This window comes from Thalia democratica, chromosome 6, assembly GCF_965202585.1.
Source record: "Thalia democratica chromosome 6, ktThaDemo2.hap1.1, whole genome shotgun sequence".
Lineage (NCBI taxonomy): Eukaryota > Metazoa > Chordata > Thaliacea > Salpida > Salpidae > Thalia > Thalia democratica.
The window spans coordinates 16,219,067-16,235,654 of NC_139170.1; the positions used below are offsets into that span (position 1 = coordinate 16,219,067).

The window sequence follows — 16,588 nt, forward strand, 5'->3', positions numbered from 1 at the left end:
ATCATTCAAAACATCTTTAACAAAAGTAACAGATGCTTTTTATGGGTTTTTTGAGATATACGGGTAAAAAGTCAGAGAGTCAAATATATATAAAATAGCTTTCAAATTAAGGCCAATGTAAATTTTTGTAAAATAAAATTGTTGAAATGCCTCCTATGGAATTTTGTAGTTTGTTTTGATTATTGTGCTATAAAAAAATATTTTTACATTATTAAAATAATTTATTAATATAAAAAAGAGAATATTACAAAAAAGTTAAGTCTTAATGTTATACTTTACTTATTTTATAATAAATAAATCATTTTATCTAGCAAAATTTAAAAAAGATAATAATAGAATTATAAATGTTTTAAATTAAGTACAAAAATATATTTCAAAGGTTTTTTACAAAAATATATTATTTTGTAGAGTTATACATTACCTATCAGACACTTTTAGCGGAAATAAAGGAGAAAAAAAACTTTTTTACTTACAGTATATGTTTATAAGAAAATAAATAAAGAAAATTTGCAATTCTGATGTTTCTGTAGAAAACTTTTACTAAAATAGTTATTACTGAATAATAAATTTAAATTTTTATAATCTAAAAATTTGACTTATAATTCACACTTTAAAGTTTTATATGATTTAATGTTTTTGTTTTCATCTTTATTCCACCATGGCCTTAAAACATACATTTTAGATGCTATTAAGTTAAAATATAAAATGTTTTAAATTTGAGATTTAAATCAATAACACATGTAAAATTATAAATTATTTACAGCAACCTTAACTAGTAACAAATTAGTTAAAAGTTTTAGAGTACTAAAAAACAGAATAAATGACAGACACCACAAACGGTGCACATATATATGGTTTTAAACAGCAGGTCAGTTTTTTTAATTACCAAAATTATTTAATTGATAGACAAAGCTAAATTTAAACTAATTTTTTACCTGAACTAAATATTTTTCTGTTGATTAGGTTAAGCAGTTTCTATAACTACTTGTAAGTTTTTGGAAGAATAAAACTAATGACCAATAAAGTAAATAACTTAAAATTCTTAAATAAATAAATAAAGTGTTCCACATATGTTTTTGTGTCAAAACTAAAATCTGACTAACGGCATTTCACTACTCTCAAATAAATTTAAGAACAGATTTACGGAGTCTCAAAAAAGCTCTAAAAATTTTTGAGACTCCGTAGATCTGTTCTTGAATTTATTTGAGAGCAGTGAAACGCGGTTAGTCGGAATAAAGTTTTGACACAGAAACATCTGTGGTATATATTCCAATAAGCTTAGCTTATCAGGATCTCTAGGATTTAATGCCTTTTAATGTTACATCTTATAAATAAAATGTATATTCTATGTTCTGATTTTTGAAAACAGTATTCAGATATCTCTACTTCTAGGGGAGAATTATAGTTTATTCTTTCAAAACTAAGTTTTGGTCAAAGACCTTGTCAGTACTTCTATTAAAATCTTCAATTACAAGATTTTATTTGAATAAAATTTTTATGTAAGTACTGATGAGAGCTTTGACCGAAACTTAATTTACTAATTAAAGTTTTGAATAAATAAACAAAATTAAACTTTTACAATTGAACTTAAGTAAGTATTTACTAATTAAAAGAAAAATTTCAAGTATTACTATATTTATGTTTTTAGACAATTTATAAGCTTTACTTTAAGCTTGTAGATAAAATCAGTTAATAAAGGTTTTTCCCTGTAAGTATTTCATCCTTTTTATAAATATTGACTTAAATATTGACACAAATGATTTAAATAGTATTTTTGTTTTTACCATGTTAGTATATGTTTTTTACTGGAACAGGTCAAAAATACACAAAGGGACTAAATTTCACTAAGGGTCAATTTTGCACGTAGGGTCATTTTTGCACGAGAGTAAAAAAAAAAAAAGAAAAAAAACTAAAATATAAATACTATAAAACAAAAAAATAAGCTACTGACTAAGGGTTAGGAGTAACAGTGATAGTAAAAATAAAGAAATGACTAATAAAAGTTTTTATTTAAAAAATAAGTTAATTTAAAAAAAAATCTACCAACTGAGGGTAAGGGTCAGGGGTAACAGTGATAGTACAACAAAAACAATTAATTAAAAAAAAAAGTATTAATAAAAAAATAATAATAAGTTACAAACCTAGAGTAAGGATTAGAGGTAAGAGTGATAATAAAATAAAATAAAGAAAAATACTGAATTATAGAAAAGAAAAATTAAAATTCATAAAAAAATAAGAAATTAAAATAAATAATTTAACTTACGCAAAATTGTCTCCGTGCAATATTGTCTGCTTGTGCAAAAGTGACCCTTTGTGCAAAAAAGTCTTCATGCAATTTAGTCCCCTTGTGCAAAAGTATCTCTGTGCAATTTAGCAGGGTTGCCACTCGGTCAGGAAATCAGGAAAAGTCAGGAAAAATTTTAAAAAAAGACAAAAGTCAGGAAAAAATGGGGGGTTTTGAAAATAAAGTCAGGAAATTTGAATAAATTTAAAAAAAGTCAGATTTTGTCAGTTTAAATTTACAAAATTCCTTGTTTTCCAAAGATTTCAAATGGTAAAAATTAATTAAAAGTTCTATAAAGTCAGAAACAAGTTCCAAAATCAAAATAAATATTTGATTTTATTTCCAATGCCTTCTTTTGGTATAAATCAGTAAAATATCCTTTATAAAACTGCAAAAATTTTCTATTAACATATTGAAAAGTACTCTACGTGAACAAGCAGGTTTTGTAAGCTTTTTAGTATTGATGATCTGTAGCAAGGACACTTCCATATTGAAACTGTGATATATACACAAAAGTTTATTTAGTATAATTTTAGAATCAAAGTGTTTTTTGTTTAAGTAAATAATTGAGTTCTTTAAAACTAAGCAGTTAATTTAGTATTTTATGTAACAAGTTAATGTGTATAGTGAAGAGGAATGTAGACCAGATGAAGGAAACCATATCTTCATTAAATGAATAGGTTGAAGTGCTAGTAAAAAACGGAGAAAATAAATTTTAGTACATACATTACAAAAACAGTAATTGATTAAGTTCTTTATTGTTTTAATGTTTCAACCGTAAAAATGTGTTATTGTTTTAAGATTTTATTTGTGAAAGTTTGTTGTTAATTAATTCAAGGTTTAATTGTAAAAGTTCCTTATACGTCGTTTGTTTATCTAGATACATATATGCTAGGAATGTTAAAAAATTGTGTATTTTTTCAGACAAGCTGTGTTTATAAGGTAAATAATACAAGTATTTTGCTGATAGAGCTGATTACTACAAACATCAATCATACACAGATAGTTTAAGTGATGTACTGGAAGTTTGATGATAGAATTTAGAAAAAAAACTGTTGTTTTTAACCTGTTTAAAGTTAGATTGAAAGCTTTAAACAGTTTCAAGTGTTAGATTATGTATTTTAGAATAAGTTTAATTTAAGAGTTTGATTTAAAAAATTCAGGAAAATTTTGGTAAAAAGTCAGGAAAAATCAGGAAATTTTTCTCAGCATGATCAGTGGCAACCATGAATTTAGTCCCCTCATGCAATTTTGTCCGCTTGTGCAAATTTGACACCTACCCATTTTTTACATATACTATAACCTATTTATAATACAAAAAAGCAAATAATTTTTGTATTGTTAACTAAAGTTTTAACCTATTACTGTATATTATAACCTATTTATTTTGCAAAAAATTAATTAACATTAAATCAAGTTTTATCAGATGTACAATTTTCAGTTTGTTGGATAAAATAAACTTAAAAACTTATGTATTTGATAAAATTATATACTTTTGACTTAAGCTTCTAAAAACTACAATTACTTTTTGAAATTTTTTTCGAAGTTCTAAATGTTAATTATTTTATACAATAAAAAAGTATAATGTTTTAAGTTATATAGAGTTTTCTATGGTGGTTTGTTTAAATTAGCATATTATTTTTCATTAATTTTTAAAATATTCTTAGGATGGCCAAGGCCACAGGCTAATAAGAGTTGAAGTTTTATCTGGGCACCAACTATGCAAGAAAGATATTTTTGGTGCTAGGTTTGTGTAATATTTTGTTGATTTTTTGTTAACTAAGATAGTTTTTAATTTTTAACCTAATTTTCTTACTAATTGTTATTCTAGCCAAGTTTCTAAGAACTTTAAATTAACTGTAATTTTATTTAAACTCTTTTGTAAGTTTTTTTATTAAAGGAATTTTTCTAACCTTATATAGAAATAAAAAAGAAGTAAACTTATAAATTATTAGCCTAACAATTTTATAATTGATTTTAAGTGATCCCTACGTGAAAGTGACTTTGTATAAACCAAGAAGCAATGGTAAAATTGATCGTGAAATTGATAGTGTTGAAACTAAAACTAAAAAGAGAGTTAGTTTTTTTATTCATAAGTTTGTAGTAGACTCAAACATTTTAAAATTGATTGGAACTTTTTTTGTTTTTACTTGCTTCTACTTATATTTTTATGATAATTTGTTGTGTATAGTCCAAAACAACATATTTTTTTAATTAAAAACTGCATATTAGTTCTAAAATTTACTTTAGCAGTGTTCCCACTATACTAAACTCTCATTGCAATTTTACAAAAAATGCTGGATAAAATTGAAAAGATAAAAAGCACAGGAGCTATAAAAATTTGAGTAGGTAGTATACAAGTTGTATCCTTTTTAAAAAACGCATGTGTTTGATAGAAGTTAACCTAACGTCTATGATGAAAAGTACAATAATTATCAACTTATAAAGTGCTTAAAAATTATATAAAAGGATGATTTATTAGTTTCCTAAGCCAGTGGTTCTATAATTTTTGAAATATGTGCACAATAGATAACTTAAATAAATTCCTGTGCTTGCTAGTCTGTTATACTTTTCTTACTAAAGTGTTATGGTTATTTGTATTTGTGATTGTACACTAAATTTTGAAGTTTTAAAACCTTTTTTTTTATCTATACAGACAAAAATATTTCTGTAAAAAAGCATTAACATAATTTATTAAATTTTATAAGCTCAACAAACTTTATTTTCTACATTCAAATTTGGGAAGAATTATCTTTAGACATAAATTGACTCAAAGATTACAACGTTTGTACTATTTTTGATTAATTAGTTGTTACATTAAAGTATATAGCAATGCATCCGTATGATAAGATTCTATCCAGATAATTTTTAAATGGTAAACTTTTTCTAGCCCATACTGGTTGTTTCTTAATTGTATTAAAATGCATTTAATATTAAAATGTAATTTGCTAATAATTTTAAGACCTTTATTGTGTATTACAAATTAACTTTCTAATTAAGCTAATTATGATTAAATTAAGGCTTTTCGGGCATGTTAAGCTAGCTTTTTAGCTCTTTTTTTTTTTGAACATTTAAAATGTGTCTTTTTTAATTGTTTGTATTTTTTAAGTGCAAGAAACATATACAATCTTATTACCCACAAACAGATAAATTTTTTAGGGAAAAGTTAAACAAAAGGTTTTATATGCGCAGTGTTTTTTTAATTGACCACAAACTCAGAAAAGTTAAACTTCTTACAGTAACGTTGCAAGTTTTACTACTTCTTCATTTTATCATACGCACAATAAAAAATAAAATTTTAAGCTTTATTTAATCTTTTTTATTTTTATTGTATTCATGTTTTTTAATCCTAATTAAATGTTTTGTAGTTGTAAAATACTGAAACTAGAAAAGTTTGTTATGTTTACTACACATAAAACTAGTCACTTATGACGTATAAACTTAAATTTATCTGTCATATATCTTTTTTTATCTCTTTTTTGGAAAATAATCTTTTAAATAGGATGTTGATTAGCATCAGTTTTAAAAAATCACTTGGTAATATTTTGTTTTTATGAAAAATAAATTTTATTTATAGATGTAAAAAAGTAAATGTCTCAGGTAAAAATTTTTGCTCAATTTTTTTTAAGATAAAAAAAGAAACTTAAGATTTTTAATTAATTACAACTTTTAAATACTTAATGCATATATCTAGTTTCCAAATATTTTTAATAACTAGGAAATATTTTTTAATACGAAATAGCTGTTCACTTCTATTTTAAAATTTAAATAGAAATTTATTGTTTACTTTTATGTGTTTAAATTTGTATCAAGAAAAGAAGTTAATTTTTATACTGCCAATAAAAAGTTTATATCTGTTTTTACACTTGTAATTTGTGTTTTTTAGTTTTTATTTTGTTTTTTTGAAAGATAGTTTTAAATGTAACATTTTATAACTTTTTACAGACTCTAGAACCAAAATGGAATGAAGTTTTCTTTTTTCGTGTAAGTTATTAAAAAATCACTATCATGTTTACCTTATAAAAGAATTATATTTAGATCGCGTTAGCTAACATAGAAATGCCATTTAAATCTAATATTTATTACAAAATTACGGATTTAGTTTGAATTTATATTACATATTTATTACTTGACGTTTTTTTTTCAATGTTTATTTATCAAAAAAAAAGTCTGTCAGTACTAAATAACTTTAATTATTAATTAAGAATTAAACTTTAAAGTTTTTTAATATTTTATTTCTATTCATAATGATAAAGCAATTTGACTTGACCATGTATATTAAGCCGTTTAAAAGTAAAATAAAATAATTTTGTCAGTTTTTAATCTGCAAATCAACTAAATTCAATAATTAAATTATGAATTATTCGAACTAAATTGATTGTTTTGAATTATGTTTTTCAATATAAAGCTATAATTATTAATTAAAACAAGTTAAAGTTGTTATATAGTTTTTGATGATGTTTTAATCATTTTAATAAATTAAGAAAATTGAAATAATTTTGGCTGACTTATTGAATTAAAATTGATTGAAATTAAGCTTGATTCACCATGGTTTGATATTTTTAGTTTATGTATTATAGTATTTTGTAATATTTGGTATTTGTGCTATGTATGTCTATATAATTATAACTTTATATTTTCAAATAATTGATTTTACAAGTTTAGATATTTTTTTAGCATTTTTAAGGTTTTTAGTTTTTATTATAAAACTAAGTTATAAAATTTTAAGCGTGAATAGAATTTTCAAAATATAAATATATTAAAGTATTTTTAAGAAACACCCTAAAATATAAAATATACTGTTTCTGCTTTTAGTAATGATACTAATTGTTTTTACAGGCAAAACCACGTGAAAATAGATTGATATTTAAGGTATTTGATCAAAACAGAGTGGTTAGTTGCTAAAATGTTTTTGTCAGATTTTATTATTAAAAATATCATTATTGTTGTTAGTTGATTTTATATATTTATGTTTGAGTTTTCGTGTAAAATCTCTATTTTATGATTGATGTGTAGCGTGTCATTATTACTTTTTAATATATTATTGTTTTAACTTTTAAATTTTATAATTAACACTATTAAGTTTTGTATTTAATTTAAACAAGTTTTCCATACACTTTTACAACAGCATGATTTTCTGCAGATAGTAAAGAAGTGCTAACATAAAAAGCTCTAAATTGTATTAATGTTTCATAACTAAAGTTTATGTTTAGTCAAAAACACTAATAGCATATACGTCTTTTAAAAATACAAAGTTACAATTAAAAAATTATGAAACTAAAAGTTGATAATTGAAATAATTCGTTTATATATATAATTTTTACTCTCATTTACAGAACAATCTTTATCATAAGTAAAAAGCTTTCATTTCTGATGTTTTAGAGAATATATTATTGTTTTGTTTTTTTTTATATACACTTCAAACTATGATAGATGCCTTAATTTTATAAACATTTTAAATTTTTTTTCATTAAATATATTTCTTTCAATAGCGGCTATAATAATTATTTGCTTAGCAAACACGTACAAGTATTTGTTTGCTTTTACAGCAACTTTAAATAACCATGTGATTTACTCATAAATCTATTTAAACAATTTTTTAATCACTACCCTACATTGGAAGAAAACGTTTTGTTTATAGTAATAAATATTGTTAACTTATAAGACAACATTGCACTATAAATCAACAATACTGTTTGTTTGCCTCTTTTAAGATAATGAATTATTTTTTCCTTAAGTAGTTCTCCTAACTTAATTTAATTTTATATTGTATAGAAGTCCAAATTTTTAAAAACATTTCATGCAATAAGCAATTCCTAGAACAAAAGAATCAAATCCTTAATATTTTTAATGACGTTTGTAACATATTTTTTTTAGACATTTTGATTTAATTAGTTGTTAGTAGAAAAAAAATTGTATTTTATCGGTCTAAGTATTTTTTTGTTTGATTTTTTTGTTAATCTTCTTTTATAGAGCTATTAACATATAAAAGAGTTTTGATATAATGAAACTGACACTTTATTAAATGTAAACGACAACTACTGAAAACAATCACTTTAGTGTTTATAATGTCTTGAATATTATTAGTCATATTTTAAACTTAAAAGTTGCTAGAATGAGTAAATTTTATTTTTAACTTGAACTTACAAGCACAAAATTAAAACGGCCCTTACTTAATTAAGTCAATAAATTATGTTTTTTAATTTACAAAATGTTTTCAATAAATCACAAACTATTCAGGTATTTTATACTTCGCTTAATAAACTTAGCTCAAAATTATACTATTTAATTTTAACGTTCACTTTAACTAAAAGCATGATAAGATAGGCGCTTGAATATTCTACAGTGCCAAAAATATTCTTTAATGGATAAAAATTCAAACCATTCAAGCGTAGTTTGCATATATAACTTGAAATTACTTGACAACTTTAAAATAGCAATTTACAATTAACAGTAGATTATAGTTTCTTAATTAAAAAAATATATACTTTTTGGATCTAAAAGTTTCAAAGTAAATAAAAATCTGCAAAACTAAAATTATAAACAAAAGTCTTTCCTGAAACCATAAATTATTTTAGAAAATCACAAACAATAAAAATTCATTTAAGCATAACGATTTTTCATTAACTTTTGAGTCAAATGACCAAATTTATTAGCAAGCGTTTTCCCCATACATAAAAAAAAAGTACGTTGTACAATTACTTGAAATTTTACTGAGTAGTTTTCCTTTCTTTGTGTAAAAATCGCCTGTCTTTTTCCACTTGCACAACTTTGTAAGCATTTTAGTTTTAGATGACAATTCTCAATACTAATTTCCCAAACCAAACTATTTGTTGTTTTTGCCTTAAATTTTTCATAAAAGTTCCACAATGGTTTTTCGCAAGAAAAGCTAGGGAACTTTTAAATGATTTTCATTTCTTATTTACTTTAGGTTTTTGATACTTAGTGTTACGTCGATTTAAAAATAGTCAAACTATACTGCCGATAAATTAAAATTATTTAAATGGTTGAGTTTGTCTTTTGGATATTTTTTATAAACCTATTTTTGTTTATATATTTTAAGTTAAAGAAAAAAACTAGACGCTTAAAGTTAATTTAAATAAAACTTATACTTAAAACACATAGTATAATTTACATAATTTCAATGACAATAACTTGAGTTTTTTTTCTTAGTTGTAGCCTAAAAGTTAGATTTTTAGTATTTATACTAAAAATTTACTCTTTTGTATAAAAGCAATAAAAATATATAAAGCTAGATAATTATGTTTTTCAATTTTAGAAATTTAAGTTTTATACAAAAATTTAATTTTTACTTTTGGTTATGTTTTTACTTCGGTAGTATCATTTATAAATATTATATCACTTTGTAACTATATCACTACCTGGTTTTATATCAAATTAATATACAATATACTGATGCATTCTTATATTGAAGAAAAAAAGTTATAAAATTTTATTACAAAACTGAAGTACAATTTTATTGTTTTAAAGTACTTGTGTAAGAGACTTGTTGTCTGCTAACTTTGACTGTTTGTTTAAGTTAAATATTTAAAAAAGATTAAATTTTTTTATCAGATTTTCCTAAAACTTTTTTTCGATTAAAAAATTGAAGAAAGAATTATTTGAAGTATAAAAAGAAAATTAATGCCCAGCCCATTTGTATGATATTTCAAGTATTATTTTAAACTTTAACTGAATTATTGTAAAAGTTCAGCATTTTATTTTGTTCGAAAGAGTATGTTGGTTGTTCATTTAAAATAGAATTATCAAGTTTGAACCTAAGTTTAACATTTCTTAAGTTTGCTTTTATTATTATTTTTTTTAGGTTATACATTTTTTTCTACTAGAAAACAAAAATTCTTTCATTTAGGTACAACACATGCTCTTTACATTTTAAAAACTTAACATTTAATACTCAATTTTTAGCTACTAATTTTTGGTTTGTTTTTGTTAACTACCAAATAAAGTTTATAATTTTTACCTATTGATTTCCTATACATTTTATTTTAGCTTTTAAATGATTTTTTCACCAACTACCACCTTATAATTTTATTAGAAGAAAAAAATGCTATTTAAAAACTTTTAAGAAACATACTTTGTTTTATTTTCAAAACGTGGTATTAGAATTTAACTATTAACAAAGTTTGAAGTTAATATTTTACGATTCAAATTGAAATTTGTGATAATTTACTAAAAATTGTAGTTTAAGGTATGTTCTGGCAACAACCTTTTAAAACAATTTTTTATTTGTTTACTTGTCATATTTGATAGTAGAAACACAAACAGTTTTTTGAGTATTGTAGTTAAATAAGCTCTTTACATTTCAGTAAACTGAGCAATCTTTTTTAGTTATGTCAAATAACTACAGAGTATAGTATTTATAAATTAATCTTATTTTTTATATTGCTGATGTAAAAAAAAACATTTTTACTAAATTTGTATCTTTTACAGACTCGGGACGACTTCTTAGGATTGGTTGATATCCCGTTGAACAGTTCGTATGTACATGTAAGTTTATTATTTTTATTACATAACAATGCAAAAAGCTACTTTGAAATAAATGTTGATTTTTTTTTATGGCTAGCCAATCAAATTTTTTGTACCTGCAAGATGTTAAATATTTAAATAACTTGACAAAAACTTAGCTTAAGGCGAACATGCATTTCTATCAAACAGTTGTCTTTTTTTTTATATTAGGTTTATATTCGTTTGATAATAAAGTTTTTTTTTTTCAATTAATTCTAATACCTTTGGTTTAAGTGATTTTTTAATCTTAAACTTATAGTAAGCTTAATTTTTAGTTAAACCTAGTTGCAGTTATAAATACTTATTTAGAAAGCAATTCTAAAAGTTAAAAATATTATCTATAACTATATTGTATTTTAAGCTAGTTATGTGTATTGTATTTATTATTATGTCTTTATAGTTTACAAATATACATTTACATATATCATTTTTGAATGTTCATTATTTTTGGTATGAAACACTCAGTTCTTTGTGAAAATCATGTGTATAAAATTAAATAGACAAAAGTAGCAATAGTTTTTTTAATATGGCTTAATTATAACTTTAAAGATTAGTTATAATAAAAGTTATTAAAATTAAATGTGCCTCCATAAGTGAGTTTAAGCCTGAAGATAAAGTATTTTGATAGTTTAACTTTTAAAAGTTGATTGATAAGTGTTTTGCAATCAAGACAAATCCTCTTTTAAGACAGTTTTAAGTCTGGTTTTGTTACATTTAAAGAGAAAAGCGAACGCACTTTTTTCTTAATGTATCATTTAACTTAACCAGTCAAATAGTGAACACATATTTTTAATTAAATTGTTTTGTATGTTTGAAATTTGTCATAAATATAAATTATAGTATTACTCTTAGCGGGTGCACGACTGTTCAAACTCGAACAAATTCAAATTCATAAAAAAAAATCAAAGGGCCACAACTCTAAAAGTAATGTAAATATTAAAAAAGAAAATTGTACGTAGGTCTTAATAATATCAAGCCATTTTATTGTTTTTGTAAAGTTTATAATAATTTTTGAAATATGGTTAAAATAAGTTTTAAAATATTGTAATTTTAAATTTGCAAAAAAAAATGGCTTGTGGATAATAATAAAATAAATTTGATATAAGAATTTAATTTTAAGATATGGTCTCTTAAATATTTTTTAAGAATTTAAATTGTCCTAATTTGAATTGTTATGTAACCACTCTTAGCTACAACTTGCATTATGGCTTTATAAATTAGAAGTTTATAATATTTTGTTTTAAATATAGATAAACATGTTATTTTATAACTACAAGATTGATTTTTTTTTCACTAAACAACATTACTGAAAATTTTTTGTTTGTTTGTTAGTAAGTTTTTTCTTGAAAATTAGATATATGTCTTGAAGTCATAATATCAAGCAATGCTTGTTTACCAAAATAAAAATAAACTTAGTTAATGAAGTAAAAAACGTTCTTAAAAATTCAAGTCACGTTCGTTTTTAATTTAAAGTTATTACAACTTTTAAAACCATTGAGATGGACTTATGTGGTTTAGTTTATTATAAAACTAAGTTGAAGAAAATACTGACAATATAAAGACAATATTTGTTTTATTTACATAAAAAAATATTTAAGACATACATGATATGTAGTAGTTTTAAAAACATCAAATTGTTATTTTTTTTAATTTTTTTTTATAGTTGTATGCTTCAAATCCGTCATAATTATCTAATTTAGATAAAAAGTAATAGCTAGGATTAGTATACCTAGGATCTAGAATATATTTTTTACTTAGTTAAGAAAACAGAAACAAATTACTGTACGACAAAAATATATCCAAATATTCAGCTAATATAAAGGACATAAACTATGTAAATAAATAAGTGTCTTTTAATAATAATAAGAAAAACACAAACCCGATATGAACTTAGTTTTAAAAGCCTCTTGACGAAAACCACAAACAGACTGAATTTTATTTCACTTGTGTAAAACCAACCAATCAAGATTTAAACAATTGTCGTTTATTTCATTGGTGAAATACTTATTATATTATTATTCTAGCTCAAGTCAACACAATTTGTTCAAAATGTAAATAACTTTCATAAATTTAGTATTAAAACTATAAACTATCAAAATATTACAATATACTATGTATATTAAAAAGTAAAGTTTTATATTTAAGTATTTAAATAAGTAGTTAAGTATTAAAAACAACTAAATGTTTGTTGTTTAATTTAATGCGGTAGCTACTTAAAACTTTTTTGACAAACATAATTTGAAAACACATATTTCTATACTAATTATAATTTAAATAAATTGAGGTTTTTTTTCTGCAGCATAGTTTTTCTGTTTCTTTTATATTTTAAGTATGTATATATCTATAAGTACCTTGTATGATTTTAAAGTTTAAACTTTTTAGTTTGAAGGTTTTGACATAATTTTTATAATTTTAAAACTATATGTACGAACGAAAGTATTAAAAGTTAGAGTATTCTTATACCCAGGATATTTTTGTTTATATTTTATTGCTATTATAAAATGCCTGTTATGTGTTAAAAAATCTCAAGTACTACAATTGTGCACTTTTTTACTTAAGAATTTACAAGCATGAAGAAAATAAAAAATTTTTTTTTCAACTTTAAAAATATGAGTTGTAACTAATTTTACACATAAAGTTAAAATTGAATATTTATTAAAATTATAATTGAAATATTAATTCAGGCAAACAGTTCATCAGCAGATTTCAGGGAATTTCATCTTCGACCAAGAAGGTTTGTTTTTGTATATTTCTCAAGTTTTGTTAAACGCATGTTTTAATGAGTGCTGCTTTGAACAAAGTTTTTACTTTTTGTGTTATTAAATGCATAAAATTTCTTTAAAGTCTTAAGAATATACAAGTTTTCCATGCTAATTGAGTAAAACCAAAAACAGAGATATTATTAAGTTATTTAAAGTAAAGTTAAAGCTATCATACAAATGAATTAATATTCTTTTTTATGAAAAATCTTATTTAATTACCATATGGCCAGTAGAATTCCAAGAACAGTTTAATTTCAAAAAGCTCTTTTTTGATATGACATGTACTTTATTTCTGTACTGATTCATAAACTTATTCTTAGGTTTGTTCCGTATATATTTGTTTACCAAAGTGCTTTTTATTTTAAATTTGAACTGGCTGAAGATTAAAATAAATCTTTTTTGTCTTTATGAAAATTATGTTCCAGTATTTTTAAAATCGTCATTTCAATAAACTATTTAAAAGCCCTTCAAGTGGGCTCAGTAGAAGGTGTTCAAGTTTGAATATTAACCTTATTATATATATATATATATATATATATATATATATGGGTAGCTGTCTAAATTGCACGAGTGTACAAAATTGCACGAGGGGACAAAATTGCACGAACATATTTTGCATAAAGGGTCACTTTTGCGCGAAGACACTTTTGCACGGGTTTATATTATTATTATATATATTTTTTTACTATCACTGTTACCCCTTACCCTCGGTCCGTAGCTTCTTTTTTTTTCTTTTAATTTTTTTTTTACTATCACTATTACCCCTTACCCTCGGTCAGTAACTTTCTTTTTTTGTTTTTCAATTTATTTTTTTTTATTCTTTTACTCACGTGCAAAAATGTAATTTGTGCAAAATTGACCCTAGGTGCGAAATCGTCTACGTGCAATTTAGTCCCCTCGTGCATTTTAGTAACCTCGTGCAATTTAGACCCGTTCCCATATATATATCAGAAAATTTGTAGCATATATTATGATATAGGAAAATAATGTTTTTTATACTTAACTGTTTTAGCAGAACTAACATAAAGTGTCAATGTAAGAAATGATGATTAATTTATGTATAAAATTTAGTTAAAATATTTTGAACAATCTATAAAAATTTTGGTTTTTTAACTGTTTCAAAGTAAATATGGATAAAAGTTAATATATTTTGAAAATTTTAGATTCACTAAAGTAAATTAGTTACTTAATGTCAGCATTAAAACTTAGTATTAAACTTATTTGTTTTCATTGTCTAAAGACTAAATTTTACTTTGATCTTTTAATTTAGGGAAATGATTTTGTTTTTTTTAATGCACAATATTTTTTTTCCTTATCTTAGTATTTATAAAATATTAGCAATATATTTTTAAAACCAAAATTATGTCAGAAGTGCTGTTTGTTAAATACTTTGTTTATCTACCTTAATCCTCCTATAAAATTTAACTTTTAAAATACTTACTGTTCAGCCTAATTATATTTTCCTAAGAATTTATTAGTTTTATCAATAAAGTGCTTTATTTGACTTATTTCATATCTATTTTAATATATTTTTCAGGCTCAAAATTTTTTTCTAAACTTTTTATAATAGCTGCAAATAAATTTGCTCGTTTTAAAACAAATAAAAGTTGTATTTTACCCTACAGAAATTATTTATACTAATCAAACATATTTGTACTCGGTCTAGGAAAAGTTCATTTTTCAATAAATTAATCTCCAGCACGAAATCCCGCGTAAAAGGTTTCCTCAGGCTGAAGCTGAGCTATGAGGACACGCAGCCAGAAAGCCCACAGCAAGCTATTGACCAATCAGAAGCTAATATGTTGCCACGTGATCAGCAGCAAGAAGCTACCACGTCTGCGCAAGATGATGATAACAGAACTGAGGTATGGTTTTGGTTGTTTTGTTGAGTTTTTTACTATTTAATATTTATAGGTTTTTTTTATCTAAAAAATTTAGTTTTAAAACTTCATATTTGAAAAAGCTATTTTTATAAACTTAGCTTGAGGATATAAAGTATTTTAAATTCAGAAATTTAGCTTCTTTTTCTATTTTTTCCATGTTTTATATACAATATGGGTTTAAGGCTATTTTCAATATCTTTTGTGGTTCGTATTTTTTTTACTTTTTTAGCCTAATTTAAAGTCGCAAAAACATTTATCTCCATCTTAGTTATTTATTATTTTATATAATTTTGTTTAATATAAAGTAAAAACAAACTAATCAGTTTGATGACTGGCAGTTGGTGGACGAGGAAGATTCAAGTGCGTCACAATCAAGTCAACTACCAGAAGGTTGGGAGGAGAGACAAGACAACCTGGGCAGGACTTACTACGTCAACCACACGACGAGAAAAACCACCTGGCAGCGTCCTAACAACAACACCAGGTTTTTATTTTATTACCAGCACAATATTTATTTTAACCTTTAAATTATTCTTTTTTTCTTAACTTTAGTTCCTAAATTTGTTTAGAATAAAATAAAATTTTTTTTTTGTTGAAAAACCTAAGGTTAAGTTAATATTTTTTGGTATTTTACTTAAATGAAATTTACCGGTGTTTATTAAAATCAAGTTTTATATTTCGTAGTTAGAGAAAGTTAATGAAAATAAAACATAAAAATTAAAAAATCTTATTATGATGTAATTATTTTTTACTAAATTATATTACCTGGCTGAAATTTCTTTTAGGATTAAATATTTTAATTAATCAAAATCTTTACTATACTGTCTGTTTTATTTTTTAGTTTTTCCATTAGATATTAGTTATTGAAGTAAAATTTAAAGCTTATCAATTCCCTCTAAAATTAATTGTAAACAAACTATTGTGAACTTACAGCAGGTTTTTGTTGTATTGTTTCAATAATAATATACAATCAAAAAGTTTAGCTTAGTGTTATGTTGAGTTTGTTGTTTTTCTTCTTTTTAAAGCTTTTTGGCGTAGCTTAAAACAATCTAATAATTAACTGTATCCTTTTTTAAGTCCAGTTAATTGCGTAAAATATTTGATTTTCTATCAAGTCTAGCAGGAAGTTGACT

The 16,588-nt window shown here is 23.3% G+C and overlaps 1 protein-coding gene across 4 annotated transcripts in view; it reads left to right on the forward strand.

Annotated features, from left to right (window-relative positions):
- The first annotated feature begins 761 nt into the window (after positions 1-761).
- The window catches only part of LOC145839506 (E3 ubiquitin-protein ligase NEDD4-like), a 42,125-nt gene continuing 26,298 nt past the window's right edge, over positions 762-16,588 (forward strand). For 3 of the 4 annotated variants that reach the window (XM_082947100.1, XM_082947099.1, XM_082947098.1), the window contains exons 1-9: positions 762-868; positions 3,952-4,031; positions 4,267-4,360; positions 6,230-6,268; positions 7,124-7,177; positions 10,736-10,792; positions 13,495-13,544; positions 15,272-15,437; positions 15,779-15,939. In XM_082947100.1, the coding sequence (XP_082803226.1) occupies positions 821-868; positions 3,952-4,031; positions 4,267-4,360; positions 6,230-6,268; positions 7,124-7,177; positions 10,736-10,792; positions 13,495-13,544; positions 15,272-15,437; positions 15,779-15,939 (749 nt within the window). In that variant the 5' untranslated portion in view covers positions 762-820. The remainder of the gene's footprint in view (positions 869-3,951; positions 4,032-4,266; positions 4,361-6,229; positions 6,269-7,123; positions 7,178-10,735; positions 10,793-13,494; positions 13,545-15,271; positions 15,438-15,778; positions 15,940-16,588) is intronic. The other variant, XM_082947101.1, reaches the window with a different exon arrangement.